Below are 23,150 nucleotides of genomic sequence, written 5' to 3'. Positions count from 1 at the left end.
TGGAAGGCTGCCATAGTTCACTCCTGGAGCATGGCAGTGGGAACCAGGCAGTCAGCCCTGAGCCCACCGTGTGCCCTTATTCTGTTCATTGCTTGATACTTCTTAGGCCTCATCGTGTCCTCACGAGCACAGCAGCATGTGGTCTGTGTATATCTCGTCAGCTCTTTGTGCTGGTGATGCCACTGTCTTTCTTCCTGTGTCTACTGTTCAAGCCTGACTTTGTTTTCTTTTGGTCTCCTGGTCAGCTGATACCCTGAGGTTGTGTGGAACTAAGGCTTGAGTGGGAAGGTAGCCATCCTAGGTCAGATCTTTGCTGAAAGGCCAAGACCTGATGGTCCTTCATCCCTCCCTGCAGCCTCTCAGGGCACTCAGGTGTCCCAGTGCTGCAGCAACTGCTCTTTGTTCGTTCTTTTCCTGTCCATTCCGCTTGCACACCAGTCAGTTCTCTAGTCCAGTTCCGTGTGTTGGCTGCTAATGCTTATTCTTTGCAATAATTTCCTGTAGGGTTGCAGGATGAGTAAGCCTGTGGTCAGTTTTCTGCGTTATTACAGGTCGTTGCAGTTGAACGTGTTTGTCACTGCCTAACGTGAGTCTTGAGCTTTTCCCCTCCTGAATTTGTTTCTGTGCCGCATCACTCAAGTCACTCAGCAACATCCTACAGCGTCACTGAAGCGTCCTACTTCAAGGTACCCACATCGGTCAAGGTAGGCTGACAGAAGTGACCTCAGCTTCATGCAATAAATGTTTCTCTCTTGCTTACACAACAGTCCAGCCTGGTGTCCTGGTCACCCTTTAGTGGGAGCAGCACAGGCCGCCAGGTGCCACCACTGTGGCCCCTCTCCTCTTCCTTCAGAGCCCTCCATGCCTCCAGCATGAAGGGCTGTGCACGGGCTGTGACAGGACCAAGCCTGTGCATGCATGGTGTGCTTTCCAGACCAGAAATTGGTGCACGGCTGCCCTCGACTCCAGAGGCTGGAAATGTGGTCCAGCCATGTTCTTATAGTGGCTCCAGGGTGGAAGCAGAAAGAGCTTGGGGAAAACTGCCAGACCACAGAAATAGAAAAATGAATATTTTAACAGATAGAAAAATAACTTTTTACACAAATGATTTTAGGGGACATCTGACCTCTGTTCAATGGGAGGATAAGTTGCGGTTCAGTTAGCTGCCCTGGACTCATGTCCGTGACACGGACACGTGTGTATGTGTGTGTGTGTCAGGGTGTCCCTGATAATGTTTCTGTCTGCACCAAACACTCCCTCATCCCTGTCTGTACCACCCTGCCATGGAGCAGGAGAGGCAGGAGAGGTAGGCATTGAAGCCGAGTACACTGAGGCAGAGGTAGGCATTGAAGCTGAGAACACCGAGGAACGGAGGTGTTGGGCAGCTGGAGAGGTGGGACATCAGCTTGTGCACACTGGGGCCAGACTGACCCAGAGATTCTGAGCGCAGGCTAGTGCTTCCTCGTGAAGGTGGCTTATGTGTCCTGACAAGGCTTCCTTCTCTCCTTGGCTTCACACCATTGTTTCTGTGAACTCTTCACACTAGTGAGTCGTGGTTTTATTTCTTTACTATGCACACATCAGGAAATGCAAGCACATTCATATTCTGTCTGTAGGGACCAGCCCCACAGGGTCGGCGGGTCTCTCCCTGTGTGCGGAGACGAGAGAGTGTAGAAATAAAGACATAAGACAAAGAGATAAAAGATAGCTGGTAATCCCTCCCAAAGTGCTGGGATTACAGGCGTGAGCCACCGTGCGCAGCCTCTTTTGAAGTATTTTCAAAAGATGATCTCAAGTGGTCCATTCTCCTTTGCCTCACTTCTCTTGTGAAATTCTGCTCCCCCCTGCACACAGGAAATTGTTATTGCTGCCCTGCTCGCAGCACAGAGGTGGTGCTGAGCAGTCATACTTTGCCCTGGAATGTCAGACTTCTCAGTCAGGGGGCTGGCAGGCAGGCAGCGGAAGGTCCTACTGATGAGTAGCACCTGACAGTGCTCTTTCTTTCTCTGCAATTCCTGTCTGACCAAGGGTCCTTCAGACAGAGGATTCCATCCTAGCAGTCCGGCCATGGATCCATGTCCTGCTGCCTCCTAAGGGCAAAATAGTTTAGATGGTGTGAAGTGCTGGGAAGGAGGTGGATGGGGTAGGGGGGCAGGGATGGGAGCCAGCTCTCAGGGGCCTCTGCTGAGACCTGGAGAATGGGAAGAGCTCCCAAGGTGCAGAGGTGAAGAGGAATGGAACATGAAGATAAAGTGTGCATCCTGAGGCAATAAAAGCCCTGCTGTGTTGTAAGAGCTGGAAGAAAGAGTGAATAGAAAGAGTAGCAGTGGAGGGAGGAGCCGGTGAAGAGGAAGAGAGAGGCAGAGGCTGGGTTAGGAGAATCTCTCAGGGCCAGCACGAGGAGCACATGAGTGGATTTTTTGAATCCATGTGACCAGTGTGAGGGCTGCATGGGTGGATCCTCTGAATCCACGTGACCAGCGTGAGGGCCGCATGGGTGGGTCCTCTGAATCCACGTGACCAGCGTGAGGGCCGCATGGGTGGGTCCTCTGAATCCACGTGACCAGCGTGAGGGCCGCATGGGTGGGTCCTCTGAATCCACGTGACCAGCGTGAGGGCCCCATGGGTGGGTCCTCTGAATCCACGTGACCAGCGTGAGGGCCCCATGGGTGGATCCTCTGAACCCACGTGACCAGCGTGAGGGCCCCATGGGTGGATCCTCTGAACCCACGTGACCAGCGTGAGGGCCCCATGGGTGGATCCTCTGAACCCACGTGACCAGCGTGAGGGCCGCATGGGTGGATCCTCGGAACCCACGTGACCAGCGTGAGGGCCGCATGGGTGGATCCTCGGAACCCACGTGACCAGCGTGAGGGCCGCATGGGTGGATCCTCGGAACCCACGTGACCAGCGTGAGGGACGCAAGGGTGGATCCTCGGAACCCACGTGACCAGCGTGAGGGCCGCATGGGTGGATCCTCGGAATCCACGTGACCAGCGTGAGGGCCGCATGGGTGGATCCTCGGAATCCACGTGACCAGCGTGAGGGCCGCATGGGTGGATCCTCGGAATCCACGTGACCAGCGTGAGGGCCCATGGGTGGATCCTCGGAATCCACGTGACCAGCGTGAGGGCCCATGGGTGGATCCTCGGAATCCACGTGACCAGCGTGAGGGCCGCATGGGTGGATCCTCGGAATCCACGTGACCAGCGTGGGGGCCGCATGGGTGGATCCTCTGAATCCACGTGACCAGCGTGGGGGCCGCATGGGTGGATCCTCTGAATCCACGTGACCAGCGTGAGGGCCGCATGGGTGGATCCTCTGAATCCACGTGACCAGCGTGGGGGCCGCATGGGTGGATCCTCTGAATCCACGTGACCAGCATGAGGGCCTCATGGGTGGATCCTCTGAATCCATGTGACCAGCATGAAGGCTGCGTGGGTGGATCCTCTGACTCCACATGACCACTGTGAGGGCCTCATGGGTGGGCCTTTGAATACCCACAGCCTGCATGACCCTACTGGATGTTTGGGTGCTTGCCCATCACTTTCTAAGCAGGTCTGTTGTCTGTGCCTTCAGGTGCATCTATTGCCGGCCTGCAGTGGGGTGTGGGGTACAACGGAATCAAGGATAACCCCAGTGCCATTCCCACATGTTTCTGGAAGTGATTATGCTGTGAAGTTAAGTGTAAAGTTGGATGAAGACCTGAAACTTTTTATTTTTGTCAGTGTTTCATTAGTTTATGCTTTATGAAACATAGCCAGTGAATCACTGATTATAGAACCTGTGGTAGCTTAACTGTGATTACATAGAGTGTTTCGAAATTGTTGAATAAAGCTCAGGTTAGTTATGGGCGATGTGGGTTCCAATTGCAGTTTCCTAACAACTGATTTGCTGTGGTCAATTCAGAAAATAACTTTGTGTCTTAGTCATTTCAGTAAACAATGTTTAGAATGCTAAGTGCCAGCGCTGCACCCATGCCACGTGGATCATTGTTTAGTCTTTGCCCATCAGTAACTGTTCTCATTTGACAGTCGTGGAAGCTGCTGGAGAAGGCCTAAGCAGGATCTGTTGAGTGGGAATAGTGGTATTTGAGTCAAGGTTTGCTTAACTGGAAAGCCCATGAGGGGAATGGAGCAGTTGAGAATGTGGAAGCTCCAGAGTTTTCAGCAATTTCTCTTTTTTTTTCTTGGGGTGAGGAGAGGTGAATAAGTAGGTATGATGTGGTATGTGTGTGTGGTCAAACTAGTAACTATCAATAGGTAATAGACTTTTTTTCTATATTAAATATGATATCTATAGTCATCTTCTATGTACTTTTTGTTTTCAGATTGAAGATGGAAAATCCCCAAGACATTTTCTCAAGTAATGGTGGCTGTCTAAGTGATATAGTTATAGAAAAATACCTGGTTGAATCCGAGGAGTCTGTGTCTCATGTTCAGCTTGCTTGCAGCATGCAGGACTGTGCCTTCCCTTTGGATGGGACTGAACTTTGTATATGGAACGCTAAGGATCCTTCTCATCAGGTATTGAACAAGTTATATAACCAGTGTCATGAAGGGCTTGTCGTTGTCTCTCCATGTCTTTGATGCTGTTCAGACAGCATTACCGTCTATATCCAGTGTCATGAAGGCCTTACCCTTGTCTCTCCATGTCTTTGATGCTGTTCAGACAGCATTACCGTCTATATCCAGTGTCATGAAGGCCTTACCCTTGTCTCTCCATGTCTTTGATGCTGTTCAGACAGCATTACCGTCTGTGGATTCAGCTACCAACTATGGGAGAAAAATATTGATAAAAACATTATATTTTTTTTATTTATTTTTAAATTTATTTTTATGTATTTTATAATATTTTTATATTTAGAACACAAGTGATCTGGAATTAATTTTAAAAGTTTCTTCAGTAAGAAACTGATTGAAAAGGTTTGTCTTAACGTAATCAAGTCTCCTACATTTGAATGTTTAGATTGACCTTTCTCACTTTTTCAGTGAAGTATAAACTACTTAGAAAAAAAAAGTTCCACATAATAAGTGCATGTTGCAATGACTATAACTAAATGAATATGCCCAGGTAACCACCCCTAGGTCACGCCTCTTCTCCATCATTGCCCACTTCTCTCCTCCCCAAAAGGCAACACTATCTTGACTTCTAATACCATAGGTTAGTTTTGCCTATGATGAACTTTATATAAATGTGATTATACGTTACGTACTTTTTTATGCTGGTTTCTTTAATCAACATGTTTATGAGATTCATCCATGTTGTTCATTTTCATTGCTATACAGTATTAGGATTTATTAGGTACCACTATGCCCTTTTTGAAAGGCTAAAATAAAAACACATTTTTATTATAGAGTAATAAGTAGAATTACATTCTACTTATATAAATAGACCACACTTTATCTATTTTTATTATAGAATAATAAGCAGAATTACGTTCTACTTATATAAACAGACCAAACTTTATCCATGCTTCTGTTGGTAGACATTTGTTGTATTTCAGTTTTTTGGCTGCTAGATTCTTTCATACGTCTTTTGGTGCACACATAATTGCTGAGTTGTAAAGGATACATAAGCAGTTGACTCTTGAACAACATGGGTTTGAACTGTGCTAGTTCACATTGGATTTTTTTCAACCCAATGTGGGTCAAAACTATAGAATTTTCAGGATATGAAAACTACATATTTGGAGGGGCACCTTTTCATATATGTGGAGTCCACACAGCCACCTGTGGGATGTGGGTGTACACAGATTTTGGTTTATGTGGGGTTCCTGGAATCAATCCCTCATGATAGTGAGGGATGTCTATATTCAGTAGATAATGCCAAGAAGATTTCCAAATTGGTTATACCAATCTGTATTTCTTCTAATGCTGTGTGACTTTCAGTTGAACCATATCTTCACTTAAGCTTGTTTATTTTAGCCTTTCAAAAAGGGCATAGTGGTATCTAATTATAATTAGTAATTCCATGATTATTAAAGAGGTTTAGCACATTTTTGCACATTTATTGGCCATTTAGATATTCTTTTTTGTGATATATGTTTTCAAATCTCTTGCCATTTTTTTCTATTGGATTATCTGTCTTTTTTCCGTTGATTTGAAGGAGTTCTTTATATTATAAATACAGGCTTTCTGCCCCTTTAGTTTGCATTTTCTAGAGTTTTATGTACACAGAATCATACAGCAATTTAATTTTTATTGACATGTAATAGCTGTACATATTTTGGGGGTATATGTAATATTTTGATACAAGTATACAATGTGTTATGATCAAATCAGGATAATTGGGATGGCCATCACCTCAAACATTCATCTTTTTATTGTGTTAGTAACATAGTTTTTTTCTTCTGGCTATTTTGAATTATATAATAAGTTATTACTAACTGTAATTTTCCTACTGTACTATTGAATACCAGAACTTATTCTTACTATCTAACTGTATTTTTTATCCCTTCTCTCACTTCTTTTCATTCTCCCCAATTCCCTTCCTAGCCTCTGGTAACCACCATTCTACTCCCCACTTCCACAAGGTCCACTTTTTAATTCCACATATCAGTAAGAACATGTGATATTTGTCTTTCTGTGCCTGGCTTATTTCATTTAACATAATGACCTCCAGTTCCATCCATGTTGCTGCAAATGACAGGATTTCAGTCTTTTTATGGCAGAATAGTATTCCATTGTGTATATGTACCACATTTCTTTATCCATTTATCTGTGGATGGACACTTAGGTTGATTCCATATCTTGGCTGTTGTGATAGTGCTGCAGTAAATATGGGAGTGCATTATTATATAATGTAAGTACTTGTCTCTGTATAGCTTTTAACTTGATGTCCGTTTTATCTGATGTAAGTATAGCCACTCCTGCTTGCTTTTGGTTTCCATTTGTGTGAAATATATTTTTCCATCCCTTCACTTTAAGACTATGTGTGTAATGAGTTTCTTGTAGTCCACATATAGTTGGGTCATATTTTTCTGTTTATTCATCCAGTCTATATCTTCTAATAGGGAATGTTATTTATTTACATTCAGGGTTATTGATAGGTAAGGACTCATTCCTGTCATTTTACTGATTGTTTTCTAGTTGTATATCTTTTGTTCCTTACTTCTTTTACTGTTTATTTTTTCAGTTGGGTGGTTTTCTATAGATTTGATTCCTTTGTCTTTCTCCTTTGTGTATTGGTTCTACCAGGGAGTTTTATAGTTTTCCATGTTTTCATGATGGTGGTTATCATCATTCTACTTCCAGGTAAAAGACTCCCTTGAGCATTTCTTATAAGACCAGTCTAGTGGTGATGAATTTGTTGAGTTTTCTTTGTCTCTAAAGATTTAATTTGTCCTTCATTTCTTAAAAATAGCTTTGCTGGGTATAATATTCTTGGCTGGAAGTTTATTTTCTTTCAGTACTTTGAATATAGCAACCAATTCTCTCCTGAACTGTAAGGTTTCTGCTGAAAAATATGCTTAGTCAAATAGAGGTTCCCTTATGTGTGACTTGATGCTTTACTCTTGCTGCTTTAATTTTTTCTTTGTCTTTGGGTTTTGACAATTTGACTGTTATGTACCTTTAAAAGGACCTATTGGGATTGAAACTATTTGGTTATTCGAGCTTCCTGGACCTGGATTTCCGTCTCTTTCCCAAGACTTGAGGCGTTCTCTGCTATGATTTATTAAATATGTTTTCCTCACCTTCTTCTTTATCTTCTTCTGCTAGAATGCCCATATTATGAATATTTATTTGCTTAATGATGTCTCATAAATCACATAGGCTTTATTCTTTTTTATTCTCTATTCTTTTTTTTTGTCTGCTGGTATTATTTCAAAAGTCCTGTCTTCAAGTTCAGAAATTCTTTCTTCAGCTTGATCAAGCCTAGTTGCTTAATCTAGTTGTTAAAGCTCTCAATTATGTTTTTAAGTTTTATTCACTGAATTCTGTAACTCTAGGATTTCTCTTTGGTTCTTTTTAAAATAATATATATTTCTTTGTTGAATTTCTCATTCAAATCATGGGTTGTTTTCCTGATTTTGTTGAATTGTCTATCTGTATTCTCTTGAATCTCAATGAATTTCCTTAAAATTATTATTTTGAATTCTTTTTCCAACATTTCATATATTTTCTTATGATTGGTGTCTGTTACTGGAAAATTGTTGTTTTCCTTCGGAGGTGACTTTTTTTTGTTGTTTGTTTTTGGCTTTTTTTTTCTTTGATTTTCATGGTTGATATGTCCTGACATTGATTTAAGAGCATCTGATGGGAAAGTTGCACCTTCCAATTATATGGAGCACGTTTCATAGGGATTTATTTGTATGAATGTGTCCTGGGGTGTCAGTTTAGTGGGGTCTTTTGGTCTTGGTTCTAGGTGGATGTAGTAGTGTAGTATCCGTGTGGTTTCTTCTGTTGTAATCCACACTAGTGACATTTATGAGTTTCTCAATGGCCTTGACTAAGAGAATTCGTGGTGATGGTTGTGTAGCTTTGCCAAGGATGGGTTCACCTGGTATTACTCAGGTTGGGGGTACACATGTACACATAGGGTCAGCCAACTTGGGGTCTGGCTTGCTGGGGTTGGGGCCACAGGGATGTTATTGTGGCCAGGAGCATGGGCACATGGTTGCTTGGCCAGCATAGGGACATATCTGCTGGGGCAGCTCCTAGGGCTGTTTCTCCAGCATTGGACATAGGCACAAGGCTGCTCAGCTGGCTGTGGGAATGCCCATTAGGGATGGCCCACAGAGCTGTTTCTCTGGCTTTGTAAGTGGGCACACAGCTGCTGGGTTTGTCTGAGAGCATATCTGCTGGGGGAAACCCACAGGGCTGCTTCTCAGTCCCAGGACATAGTCACACAGCTTATTGGCTGGCCTCAGTTCATGTCTGCTAGGGTGTCCAGTGAGGCCGTTCCTCTGGCTTGGGATGTGGGCACATGGCTGCTTGGCTGACGTGGGGGCATGTCTCCTGGGTGTGGACACAGGGCTGTTGTAGGCCCAGGACATGGGAACAGGGCTGCTCAGCTCGCTTGGTGGTGTGCCTCCAAAGGCAACCCATGGGTCTTTTTGTTGAGTCTGAGACATGGGCACATAGCTGTTTGTTGGGCCTGGGAGCATGCTTACCATGGGCAGCCTGTGAGACTGTTTGTCAGGCCTTTATTGGAGACTCGGGGACATTGGACAGCCCAGAAGTATTTCTTCTTGGGGCAGGGGTGCCATCAGGCTCAAGGCCAAATGAGGTGGTAGCCAAGCCCCTTGGAGGACTGGGCCATTTCTGAGCTTGAAGCTGAGAGCACGCTTAGTGTATCAGCCACCTAGGTGTGGGTCTGAACTCTCAAAATGGCCTTTTAGGATCTCGGCTCCACTGGGGTTTCACAACTTCTACCTGAATTCTGAGGCTCCTGTAGAGAGACTTTGGACCATGAATGGGTGCAGAATTTTTGTTATTGTCAGGGGATATGAGTGGGTTAGCTTCTATTTCACTAGCTTGGTGATGTCTGATATTTACTCATTTTGTCTGGCTTTCTTCACTCAGGATAATTGAGATCCATGTTATTGCATTCAGTAGTTCATTCTTCTTTATTATTGAGTAATATTCATTGTATGGATATATTATACTTTATACATTCTCCTGTTGGTGGGAATTTAGGTTATTTTTAGTTTTGACTATTGCAAGTAACACTATTAGGAATAATTGTGTTTGTGTCTTTTGTTTTATAAATGTCAGTTAGGTTGAGGTGGCTAATAGTGTTCTTCAAGTCTTCTGTATTCTTGATGATTTCATGTCTAGTTGTTCAATCAGTTATTGAAAGAGGCATATTGAAATCTATGACTCTGTGAACTTATCTATCTTCCATTAGTTTTTACTTTATGTATTTTGAAACTCTCTTATTAAGCACATATGTGTTTAGTATATTTTACGTCCTCTTGAACTGACTTCATTTATTATAAAGTGATACTGTTTTTTGATCCCTGGTAATATTCTTGCTCTGAGATCTTCTTTGGCTACTTTCTATTTTCATTAATGTTAGCATTGTATATCTTTCATTTCCTCTCTCACAACCTTTATGTTTTTGTTGTCATGCATTTTACTTTTGCATATGCTACAAACCTGACAATCCATTATTACTTTTGTTAAACATTCAGGGATCTTTTAGAGATATTTAAACAATAAGAAAAATATCTTCTTTTTTCTTTTGGGATGGAGTCTTGCTCTGTCGCCCAAGCTGGAGTGCAGTGGTGCAATCTCGGCTCACTGCAAACTCCACCTCCCGGGTTCAAGCGATTCTCTTGCCTCCGCCTCCTGAATAGCTGCGACCGCAGGTGTGTGCCACCATGCCCGGCTAATTTTTTTTTTTTTTTTTTTTTTTTTTTTTGTAGTTTTAGTAGAGACAGGGTTTCACCATGTTTGCTAGGATGGTCTCGATCTCCTAACCTCGTGATACACCCTCCTCGGCCTCCCAAAGTACTCGGATTACAGGCGTGAGCCACTGCACTTGGCCTTTTCTTTTTTAATTTTAAGGCTCTTAAATTTAAGAAAGAAAAATATCTTGCACATCTACCCACATAATTATATTTTTGGTGCTCTTCATTCCTTTGTGTACATGCATGTTTCCATCTGGTAGCATTTTCCTTCTGCCTGAAGTATTTTATTTAACATATGTTTCAGTGCAAATATGGTGATAAATTATTTCAGCCTTTGTGTGTTTAAAAAAGTTTTTATTTTGCCTTGTTTTTGAAAGGCATTTATATTGAGTAGAGAATGCTAGTTTGACAGATTTTTCTTCAGGTTTTTAATATGTTGCTCTTCTATCATTTCAATGGGAATTCTGTTATTATCTTTATCTTTGTTCTCATGTATACAATCGGTTATTTTTGTCTGGCTGCCTTTAAAACTTTCTATATGACCGATTTTGAACAATTTGATCATGCTATGTTTTGGCGTATTTTTCTTCATATTTCTTACTCTTGTATGTATTAGGCCATTTTTGCATTGCTATAAAGAAATACCTGAGACTGGATAATTTATAAAGAAAAGAAATTTAATTGGCTCATGGTTCTGCAGATTGTACAAGCATGGCACCAACGTCTGCTTTGCTTTTAATTAGGACTGCAGGAACCTTACAGTCATGGCAGAAGGTGAAGGGGGAGCAGGTACTTCACAGGGTGAAAACAGGAACAAGTAGGAAGAGGTGCCATACATTTTTAAATGACCAGATTTCATGAGAACTCACTCACTGTGGTGAGGACAGCATTAAGCCATGAGGGATCAGCTGGCATGACCCAAACACCTCCCACAAGACCCCACCTCCAACACTGGGGATTACATCTCCACATGAGATTTGCAGGGGACATGCAAACTATATCATTCTACCCCGGTCCCCTAAATCTCATGTCTTTCTCACATTGCAAAATACAATCATGTCTTTCCAACAGTCCCCCAAAGTCTTGTCGACGAAAAGAGTCAAACTCTAAAATATTTTAGGAGATTTATTTTGAGCCAAGTATGAGTGACCATGGCCTGTGACATAGCCTTCAGGAGGTCCTGAGAACATGAGCCCAAGGTGGTCAGGGCACAGCTTCATTTTATATATTTTAGGGAGGCATGAGACATCAATCAAATACACTTAGGAAATACATTGATTTCGTTCAGAAAGGTGAGACCACTCAAAGCAGGGGCTTCCAGGCTATAGGTAAATTTAAACATTTTCTGGTTGACAATTGGTTGAGTTTATCTAAAGGTCTGAGATCGATAGAAAGGAATGTTCAGCTTAAGGTAAAGGATTGTGGAGACCAAGTTTTACTGTGCAGAGTAAGCTCTCAGATAGCAGACTTCAGAGAGAGCAGGTTGTAAATTGTTTCTTTTTGGACTTAAAAGGATGCCTGGCTCTTAGTTGATTATCTCCTGGATCTGGAAAGGAAGGAAGGAAAACAAAGGGGAAAGGGGTTTCTCTACAGAATGTGGATTTTTACCACAAGAGACTTTGCAGGACAATTTCAAGGTATGGCAAGGAAATATATTTTGAGGTAAAACATTTTGATTTTCTTCCTTGTTATGCCAGAGTCAGATTGGAAAGTAAGCCACGATAGAAAGGGTCAAATAAAACTCATCTGATGAGAATTTCTGGTTGGTAGGGCATGACTCCCCAGACCCCTTAGAAAGGAATTTGGGCAAGATAAAAAAAAATCAGAGCTTAATCCTCATCCTTAATTTGTTCCAGCATCAACTCAATCAAAAGTCCCAAGTCCTAAGTCCAAAGTTTATTCTGAGACAAGGCAAGTTCCTTCCACCTATGAGCCTGTAAAATAAAAAAACAAATTATTTACTCCCAATATACAAAGGGATTATAGGCATTGGGTAAATACTCCCATTTCCAAAGGGAAAAACTGGCCAAAAGAGAGGAGCTCTAGGCCCCATGCAAGTCTGAAACCCAGCAGGACAGTCATTAAATCATAAAGCTCCAAAATTATTTCCATTGACTCTGTGTCCCACATCCAGGGCACACTGGTGCAAAGGGTGGACTCCCAAGGCCTGGGGCAGCTCTGTCCCTGTGGCTTTGCAAGGTTCAGCCCTTGTGGCTGCTTTCACTGGTGGTTGAGTACCTGCAGCTATTCTAGGAGCAGGGTGCAAGCTGCTGGAATATCTGCCATTCTAGGGTCTGGATGATGGTGCTCCTCTTCTCACAGCTCTAGTAGGCAGTGCCTCAGTGGGGACTCTGTGTGGGGGCTCCAACTCCACATTTCCCCTTGGCACTGCCCTAGTAGAAGCTCTCTGTGAAGGCTCCACTCCTGCAGCAGGCTTCTGCCTTGGCACCCAGGCATTCTCACAAATCCTCTGAAACCTAGCTGGAGGCTGCTAAGCCTCCTTTACTCTTGTACTCTGTGCACCCGCAGGCTTAATACCACATGGAAACCACCAAGGCCTGTGGCTTGCACCCTCTGAAAGAGCAGCCCAAGCTGTATCTGGGGTCCTCTGAGCTGAGGCCAGAGCTGGAGAGGGGAGCAGTGTCCTGAGGCTGTGTGAGGCAGCAGGCCCTGGCCCGCAAAACCATTCTTTCCTCCTGGGCTTCAGGGCCTGTAATAGGAGGGACTGCCTTGGAGATATCTGGAATGTCTTGGAGGCCTTTCCCATTGCCTTGGCTATCAGCCTTTGGTTCTTTTTTTAGTTATACAAATATCTTAAGTAAATGGTTGCTCCACAGCCTGCTTGAATTCCTCTCACCAAAAACACTTTCTTTTTGCCATATGGCTGGGCTGCAAATTTTCTGAACTTTTATGCTCTGCTTTCCTTTTAAATATAAATTCCAACTTTACGACATTTCTTTGCTCCTGTATATGATTGTAGGTTGTTAGAAGCAGCCAGGAGACATCTTACATGCTTTGCTGATAAGAAATTTCTTCCTTCAGGTACCCTAGGCCATCACTCTCAAGTTTAAGCTTCCACAGAGCCCTAGGGCATGAACAGAATGCAGCCAAGCTCTTTGCTATGGCATAACAAGAGTGACCTTTGCTCCAGTTCCCAGCAAGTTCATTTCCATCTGAGACTTCCTCAGCCTAGACTTCACTGTCTTTACCACTGTCAGTGTTTTGGTCACAGCCATTTAACTGGTCTCTAAGAAGTTCCAAAGTTTCCCTCAGCGTCTTGTCTTCTTCTGAGCCCTCCAAACTCTTCCAACTTCTGCTGGTTACTCAGGTCCAAAGCCACTTCCACATTTTTAGGTATCTTTATAGCAATGCCCCACTTCCTGGTACCGATTTTCTGTATTAGGCCTTTCATGAATTGCTATGTCAATGAAAGCATCAAAGTCTGTAAAATATTTGAAGAGATTTATTCGGAGTCAAATACGAGCGACCAGTGGCCTGAGGCACAGTCTTGAGGTCCTGAGAACATGTGCCTAATGGTTGGGCTACAGCTTGGATTTATACAATTTAAGGAGACATAAGACATCAATCAATACATGTAGTATGTACATTGCTTAGGTCCAGAAAGGTGGGACAGTTCAAAGTGGGGGCTTCCAGGTCATAGGTGGATTCAATAATTTTCTAAATTGCAATTGGTTGAAAGTGTTATTATCTAAAGACCTAGACTCAACAGAAGGAATGTCTGGGTTAACATAAGGGATTGTGGAGACCAAGGTCCCCAATATACATAAGAAGCCTCCAGGTGGCAGGCTTCAGAGAGAATAGATTGTAAATATTTATTAGACTTAAAAAGTGCCAGAGTCTTAGTGGATACTCTTCTGGATCAGGAAAAAGGCCTACAAAGGAAAGGGGATCTTCTGCAGAATGTAGATTTCCCCCACAAGAGACAGCTTCGCAGGCCTACGTCAAGATATGGTAAAGAAACATAATTGGAGTTAACATATTTTAATTCCCTTCTTTATCTGTCATGTGATGTTATGCCAGAGTTAGGTTGGAAGGTAAGCCACGTTATCTAGGGTTAAATAAAACCCTCTGATGAGACTTTATGGTTTTTAGTGTGTGAATCCTTAAGCCTCTTAGATAGGAATTTGGACAGAAGAAAAAGGTCAGAGTTTAGTCCTGAGGTATAATGAAATACCTGAGACTGGGTAATTTATAAAGAAAAGAGATTTAATTGGCTCATGGTTCTGCAGGCTGTACAAGTGAGGACTAAACTCTGATTTTTTATCTTGCCCAAATTCCTACCTAAGGGGCCTAGGGAGTCATGCCCTACAAACCATAAATTCTGATTAGATGGGTTTTATTTGACCCTGTATATCATGACTGACTTTTCAGTCTGACTCTGGCATAACATTATGAGATAAGGAAAAAATATTCAACCCCAAAATATATTTCCTTGCCATACCTTGAAATTGCCCTGCAGAGTCTCTTGTGGGAAAAATCCATATTCTATAGAGAATCCCCTTTCCCCTTTGTTTTCCTTCATTCCTTCCCAGATCCAGGAGATAATTAAGTAAGAGCCAGGTACCCTTTTATGTCCGATAAGAAAAATTTTACAGCCTGCTCTCTCTCAAGTCTATCTGAGAGCTTCCTCTGCACAATAAAACATGGTATCCACAATCCTTTATCTTAATCTGAACATTCCTTTCTGTAGATCTCAGATCTTTGGATAAACTCAACCGTCAACCAGTAAATGTTTAAATTTACCTATAGCCTAGAAGCCCCAGCTTTTGAGTTGTCCCGCCTTTCTGAACGAAACCAATGTATTTCTTAAGTGTATGTGGTTGATGTCTCATGCCTCCCTAAAGTACATAAAACCAAGCTGTACCTCAACCACGTTGGGTGCATGTTCTCCGGACCTCCTGAGGGCTGTGTCATGGACCATGGTCACTCATATTTGGCTCAGAATAAATCTCTTGAAACATTTTACAGAGTTCGACTCTTTCGTCGACACAAGCATGGCACCAACAAATGCTTGGCTTCTGGTGAGGGCCTCAGGAACCTTACAATCATGGTGGAAGGCAAAGGGGAAACAGGCAAGTCATATGGCAAAAACAGGAGCAAGGAGTGGGGGGGAGGTACCACACACTTTTAAATGACCAGATCTCAGAACTCACCATGGTGAGGATGGCACCACGCCATGAGGGATCTGCCCCCATGACCCATACACCTCCCAGTAGGCCCTACCGCCAACACTGGGGATTACATCTCAACATGGGATTTGGAGGGTGTCAGGCCTCTGAGCCCAAGCTAAGCCATTGCATCCCCTGTGACCTGCATGTACACATCCAGGTGGCCGGTTCCTGCCTTAACTGATGACATTCCACCACAAAAGAAGTGAAAATGGCCTGTTCCTGCCTTAACTGATGACATTGTCTTGTGAAATTCCTTCTCCTGACTCATCCTGGCTCAAAACCTCCCGCACTGAGTACCTTGTGACCCCCACTCCTGCCCACCAGAGAACAACCCCCCTTTTTCCTTTATGTACCCAAATCCTATAAAACCCCACCCCGTCTCCCTTCGCTGACTCTCTTTTCGGACTCAGCCCACCTGTACCCAGGTGATTAAAAGCTTTATTGCTCACACAAAGCCTGTTTGGTGGTCTCTTCATATGGACGCACATGAAAGAGGGGACATCCAAACTTTATCACTGGGGTTCTACGGGTTTATGGTTTTCATAAAAATTTGGAAAATTTTCAGGCATTATTTCTTCAAACATTCCCCCCTCCCAAATGTTGTGAACCCTGCTTACATGTATGTCAGGTCATGTGAAGTTTCCCACAGCTCACTGATACTCTTTCATAGTTACGAATGTATTTTTTTCTCTCTTTCATTTTTATATAACTTCTATTGCTTTGTCTTTAAATTTACCAATATTTTCCTCAGCAACATCTAATATGCGGTTAATCCCACTAAGTGTTTTTTAAAATTTTATCTAATTCTAGTTTTCACCTCCAGAAGTTAGGTTTGGGACTTTTATATATCTTCTATGCCTTTACTTAACTTTTGAACATATGGAAAATGTTTTAATAATGGTTTGAATGTTCTTGTCTAGTAATTCTAACATTTGGATCAGTTTTAGTTTGGTTTCAAGTCTATCTGGATGACTTGTAGGCATTGCATTTCTCTATTCTTTATTTTTCTTTGCTTTTGACTAAATGGTCTTGTCTCCTTGAATACTTGGTTGTTTTTTAGATTGCTGGATTTTGTATATGAAAAAAAAGTATAGCTGATTTGATACTCTGGATTCTTACATTCTTGCAGATCAAATTTATGTTAGCTTCTGGTAACCAGTCATGCTCAGGGCACTGGCAGTCCTAGATTACCCTAAGCCGGTCAGGTGTTAAGACAATTCATAGCTGGGTGTCAGTTCTTATGAGGGTTGTTTTATTTACAGTTCATCTTTACTCCTTGGATTTTGTCTTTTTTGGGGTTCCCATTCTAAGCCTAGGGGGTTTAGCAGCATGCCCATCCCTCTCACCTTAGTAGATTGTATTCTAGGCAGACATTTACTAAAATCCATTCATATTTCTTTATGGGAAAAAATTGTAGAGTTCTCAACATTAAGGCAATCAGCTGTATCACAAAATTACTTTGTAAGGTGACCGAAATCTTTGCCCTTCTCCCAATATGATAGTTCTGTTTGTGTCCCTGAAGATGACTCATGTAATTACACCATTTTTGTGCCCTTATTGGATCTCAGCTCTTCAGCTGCCTTTAGTGGAATTGTCAGAAAATTGTCTTTATAGTTGATATCTTTATGGGATAAGTGACCCCAGCATCTGGGGTCACTTCCCTCAGTTTTTTTCTTCCCTATAATCTTGTTATCATAATTCTTCAACGACTTGGTTGCTTTCTGATGCCTTCAAAATGTGTGTCTCTCTGTGTGTATACGTATATGTGTGTATGTTTGTATATATGTGTGTGTGTATATATATATACATTTAATTTTGTCCAGTTTTTCTTGTAATTCTCATCAGTAGGGTTGGTACTGATGAGGTGACGTATCCTGCCTTTACTAGAAGTGGAATTCTCCGGTGATATTTCTAATATTAAAGTGCCTGTTGTCTATTTAACATCACCTCGTAAGCATCTCAACTTACTACGGACCCCCAGTCCCATCCCATTTTCCCTTTGTTCTTGAGACATCATTCACCCAGGCTTTTAACGTCAAACCCTATCCCTTTGCTTTTGTTTTTCCCTCCATCCCTCCATATCCATTGGTCATGGAATCTTCAGTCATCATCTTCTCTCCATCTCCATCGTCACTACCTTAGTCCAGGTCTTTATTGGCTTTCCCTTGAGTGTTTTCATGCATTCCTGTCTGTCTCTCCAGCCCTGTGTACCCCAACACTCATCTGCTCCATACTTGTAGTGATGTTTTATTCCTGGAAAACAAATCTAGTCACTGTATTATTCTGACTGTGCATTTTTTTGTTGGATTTTAATTTCCTAGAGTGCTATCAACACTCCTTGTGTAGTTGCCAAGGTCCCCACACCTGGGCCTCACCTTTCTCCAGCCTCCTCTCTCTCCTTGGCTTGTCCCAGCAGTTTCTTACCCATGTCTTGTTTTCCCGGGGACCTCAGTGCTCCCCTCCTCTCGTCCACCCCTCATTCTTCAGTTTTCAGCTCAGCTGTTACCTCTTCTGGCAGTTAGTGGAGACACGTTCTATATTTGGTTAACTAATAAGTGATAAAGAAATGGAAGAACGAGGTAACCCATCCCTCACACATCCCTTTATTAGTGTGTGTGACAGTGAATAGCAGTGAAATGGTTAACTTGAGAGAACAATTTAGTAGTACATAGCAGGGATTTTAACAAATGAATTAACAATGAATATATAAGATAAATGTATTTGAAAAACTCAATCTTTTAATTTCTTAGGTTTGATGTTATGTTGTTATACTCTTATTTTTAAATGTCTATGATCTGTGTTTTATTTTTGTTACATTTTCCCAGCTTCTAATCCTACGAGGACACCATCAGCCAGTTACTGCTATAGCTTTTGGAAATAAAGTGAACCCACTTCTAATGTGCTCGGCATCACTGGATTATGTTATAATGTGGAACCTGGATGAATGTAGAGAGAAAGTACTTCAAGGTAAATGAAAATCTAAAACATGTTTTTAAAAACCTACAAAAGGAATAACTCATCCTTCAGTATACTTGGTACCACCCGAGGGGTGTTTCCCTTGGGTAACACCAATCCCTCGGGGGGATTTGGGATAGTTTTGTATTCCCTTTCCCTGAAACCAGGCATGCAAGCAGGGTGCTTTATATGGGAAGGGCCCTGGGCCACTGGGACTCACTGACCTTTGCTGTGTGTTATGCTGGTCTTACAGATTCACTGGTTTTGATCTTCTGTCCCTTTTTATTTTAAGAACTGTCCATTTTGTATCAACCTGAAAACATGTAGGAAAGTTGAAATATTCTTTTCTGGCACAGCAAGGTGTCTTGAGCACCTGTAATATTTCAGGCTGGAGACACAGTGGTGAATAGGAAGGGCTTGGTCCCAAATCCTCTGGAAGTCACAGCTCAGAGTTTGAGAGAGACACTGTGTAAGCCAGCGACCGAGTGGCTGTGAATTGTGAGTGTGCAGAGGAGAAGGCAGATGAGGCCAGGGCAACGTGCACATGCGTGGGAGCACTTTGAGAAGCAGGATCTCAGGGAGGGGCATGTGGGCTGAGGGTGAGGGTGAGAAGGGACGAATGTGCCAAGGCCTTGGGAAGAGTGAGAACCTGCCTGTGTGCTTGGAGCATGCTGATGTTAGGAGAGTGTCATCTGAGGAAGTCGAAAAGTTAGGTGGGGACCACATGAAGGAATTTGACTTTTGTGCAATTATATAGAGAAGTTAGAGGATTACATTAAAACATAAATGCAGAGAGACTATAAATCTATGTATTCTATGTAGGGACATGAACACGTGTGTCTCTCTAGGCTCCAGGTGCCTTTGGGACATGAGCACGTGTCTCTCTCTAGACTGGGTGGCTGTGGGACATGAGCACGTGTCTCTCTCTAGACTTGGTGGCTGTGGGACATGAGCACATGTGTCTCTCACAGGCTCTGGGTGGAGTATATCTGCATTTTGCTGGTGGTAGGTCCATGGTGCACACTAGGACCAGATGACCTTGCCCGCCATTTTTTCCTTCACTTTTGTGGATTTGCATGACGGGCTCTGCATCAGGCTGCAGCTGCTGCACATGTTGTCCGGGTCTTGGGAACCTCCTGGCTGCTTGTGGGTGTCCTGACATTGCTTAGTCCCTGGAGGCCTGGGTTGGATAGGCCCCTACACCTTTCCTTCCAACCAGTGTTAGCTGAACCTAGACATGAGGGTGGACATGGGGTTGGATGTGGGTGAGAAGCATCGAAACATGCAGTTTGATGTGCGTGACTCTCACTGCACGGGTACTGCAGCCTCTAGAGAAAGGCATCTTCCTGTTTCGATGCTGAGATTCTCTGCAGGAAGTGCTTCATTCCCCAGGTTTTCAGAAGACTTCTGTATATCCAGTATTTTTGATATTCTTAAAGAATCAAAATCACATCAAAGCTCATTGTCATTCTCTCAGTAATTTTAGAATAGAGGGTTACATTCTCAGTACTTTTCTCAGATTAATTAATGCTGAATGCATTTGGTAAACTGGCACTAATGGTGAAACTTACTCTAGGGCTGGTCCCTCGAGGGACTGTCATGGGCTCGCTTTTGGGAAAGGTGCTGTGTTTACAGTTGAGCCCAGATGATCATGTTGTCGCCGTGTGTGCTGGAAACAAAATATTCATGCTGGATATTGAGGTAAGATTGAAATTCACACGCGGGTTTCACGGAAGGGCTTAGCTGATGGGGCTTCCCAGGTTCTGGGACCTTGCCCAGCAGTCTTTTCTTTTTTTCTGTACTCGTTTTTTTTTTTTTCTTTTTTTTTTTAAGCTATATCTGCAATTTAGTTTACTTTTATAAAATCATATCTTTATCTTGCAATTGGAAAACCACTGGTATCAGATAGTAATATTTATATAAATATTAAAACTCTATGGAATCTGGGTATCAGGTATGACTTTAAAGAAACATGTTCTGCAAAACTTTTATTTCTCAGATATTCCCTGATTGTAGGCATCCTTCCTAGCATAGCGCTTTTGTTTATATCTTCTATCAAAATGTTCTTTTCATCAGGAATCAGACTTTTCGCAGCCATTTCGTCACCAGGGTTAGTTTAAGGAAATGTGTCACCTCTTCCTGCCTGTGTGATTTCAACCTCGTGTGTGACTAGAACAGTCAGCTGCCCCATTGCAGTGTTAGAAAGCAGTGTTACAAATCAGGAAGTGGAAATCTAAGGGAACACGAAGGAGGACTTCTGTTTTCTCTGAATTGTTGCTCTGCCCAAGCCTGACTTTGGTGAGGACCCCAGGCCTGGGGTCGTTTTGTCAACATGGCCGACAAAGCTGTTTGCCCGCATAGCTTTTCTTTTGATAGCCACTTAATAAACATAGGCGAGGAAGGATGTTAGGCATGGAATATTAATTGGTTCTCATGGGCCTCGTGTGTAATGGGCATTTTGGGAGAGAAGACATTTGTGTCTTCAAACTATTTTTGGACTAATTATGAAATTAAGGCTCATAAATTTGAAAAGTTCACATCATGAGTTAAGCCACAGAGAGATGATGGGAAGTATCTAGGAGTTAGGTAAAGGGCTTCACACTATTTCTAGTCTGTCTGTGAAAGCTTTCTGGATATGTTGGTGTTTGAGCTGTAAGTATTTCATGTTTTGTTGTAAACATCCTGTGATAGATAGATTAACATTAGGCCACCCCACCATTTACAACAAAACTACCATTAATGTGCAAAGAATTAACATTGTTGTGTCAGGAAAAGGAAAACCAAAGTGAATTAGGAAGAAGCAGAAAACTGTTAGTGTTTGAAGGAAGATACTGGGTCCCAGATGGAGAGAACAATAAGCCTGGGGTCAGGTCGGAGCCACACCCCTGAGTCGGGCACACAGCAGGTGAGTAAGCAGGTGCCTGCTGCAGATGCTGTGCATTCCGTGAGATCCTCCCCACGCTTCCTTAGCAGCAGGCGTGTCAATTGAAAGACACTTCACTCAGGGAGAATGACTTTCAGACATGGGGAATGCTTGCCACGTGAGTCCATGAAGAACTCACATTCTTTTAACAGCATACTCAGCAAGTCAACAGTTTATACTGTTTGATTTGAAAGACTTCAAATGAATACTGAGCACTTTCTGGTAAAAGGCACTTTTTAATCAACATAAAATGTCAAAAGGAAATAACTTAAATATTTTTCAGGATATAATATTATTCATATCATAGACAATGGACTAGCTTTATTTTATAGAAATTGGAGAAAATGAAAATGTATATTTCATAACAGTCTCATAACTCTCCCTATTCCTACACAGGTTATATAGCATTGCCTTTTATTTTTAACAATCTGATGGTAACTGGCATAATATACTCAGTATTCTAAGTTGTATTTATTGATGGCGATATGTTGTGTTACTAAAGAAAGTCTTCCAGAGTTAAATGTCTATTTGTAAGTTAAGTCACCATATATATACATGTTTATTTTTTCTGCATGTGTATTAAGGGATATTTGTCTTATTTAAATGGAGTGCTGTAAAATTCAAGAAGAGTGCCCATCGCGCCTGGAGTCTCCTGGGGTTATTCTCGGGGCGATGACTGTGACCTTTAGGAACCCCCGATGCTCTCATTACTCAGTCGTGCTGTTCAAGCCTGATTTCCACATAAACGGGAAGCCCTGTGTGTCTCCAGCTTGTGACGCTGACTTCTGGGGTGCTGTCTTGGCTGTCGGAGGATTTAGGGACTTCAGGAGGAAAGGGTAACTCATGAGCGCCTATTGCTGCACCATCTTGTCTTGTAGGAAGCCCCAGGTGGAGAACAGATGCTGAGGGATTGGGAACGCAGAACAGTACATTCTGAGTTACAGGCAGGGAGCCTCAGGGCGGATGCATGGGGCAGCTGGTGGGGGGACAGGATTCCTGAGCAGACGCCAGCTTCCTAATTCGCTCAGGGTTAGCTCCAGTCAGTGTCGCCTTTTAGCACTGCTGAGACTGTGCCTGTGGCCTGAGCTTTCCTCTTAGCTCGGACATCTGACTTTTCACCCTTGCTTTATATACAGAGTTCCAACTTGAAAAGAGGAATAATAGGGGCTTTATTTTAATAGCAGCTATTTTCTATGACATACATAGAATGTCCTGATGGTAATAACCACCACAAAGTTCCACCACCGACCTTCCTGCACACATTCTCTCAGACTCAGGCTGTCCGGGCCGAGCTGCAGGGCCACCTGGGCCCGGTGACTGCGGTGGAGTTCTGTCCCTGGCGAGCAGGCACCCTCATCTCGGTGTCCGAGGACAGAGGCTTTAAGGTGAGGGATGGACGCTGGACGGCGTTCCCACGTGGCATGTGCTGTGGAAAGACCTGTGGTGACAGGAGCTGTGCGGTTGCTTCACGGCCACTGCCGCCTGAGTGATGTTGTTTCTGCCCCACTTGTGCAAGGCACCCGCTATCCTGATTTCCATAGAAACACCAAGCCCGGATGTTTTGCCAGGGCCGCTGGCTGGGCTTGGATTCCTGACAGGACGGCTCTGCGGCCCTGGATTTCCCACAGCTGCATTCAGGGCCTGGGAGCGCCCAAGCACGAATTCTTCTCCACGGCATTTCCCAGGCCCAGAGCAGAAGAGCCAGTCCCGGAGTGGAGGGTTC

General features: G+C 43.2%; 1 protein-coding gene across 2 annotated transcripts in view; it reads left to right on the top strand.

Moving 5' to 3' along the window:
• Positions 1 to 23,150, top strand: part of WDR27 (WD repeat domain 27) — a 233,870-nt gene that overhangs the window by 2,867 nt on the left and 207,853 nt on the right. The window contains exons 2-5 of one of the 2 annotated variants that reach the window (XM_030809983.1): positions 4,035 to 4,216; positions 4,331 to 4,526; positions 18,375 to 18,516; positions 20,081 to 20,205. In XM_030809983.1, the coding sequence (XP_030665843.1) occupies positions 4,338 to 4,526; positions 18,375 to 18,516; positions 20,081 to 20,205 (456 nt within the window). In that variant the 5' untranslated portion in view covers positions 4,035 to 4,216; positions 4,331 to 4,337. The remainder of the gene's footprint in view (positions 1 to 4,034; positions 4,217 to 4,330; positions 4,527 to 18,374; positions 18,517 to 20,080; positions 20,206 to 23,150) is intronic. The other variant, XM_030809982.1, reaches the window with a different exon arrangement.

Source organism: Nomascus leucogenys, chromosome 3, assembly GCF_006542625.1.
Source record: "Nomascus leucogenys isolate Asia chromosome 3, Asia_NLE_v1, whole genome shotgun sequence".
Taxonomy (NCBI): Eukaryota; Metazoa; Chordata; class Mammalia; order Primates; family Hylobatidae; genus Nomascus; species Nomascus leucogenys.
Note: the sequence above shows the minus strand (reverse complement) of the source record. Positions and strands in the feature narration are given on the sequence as shown.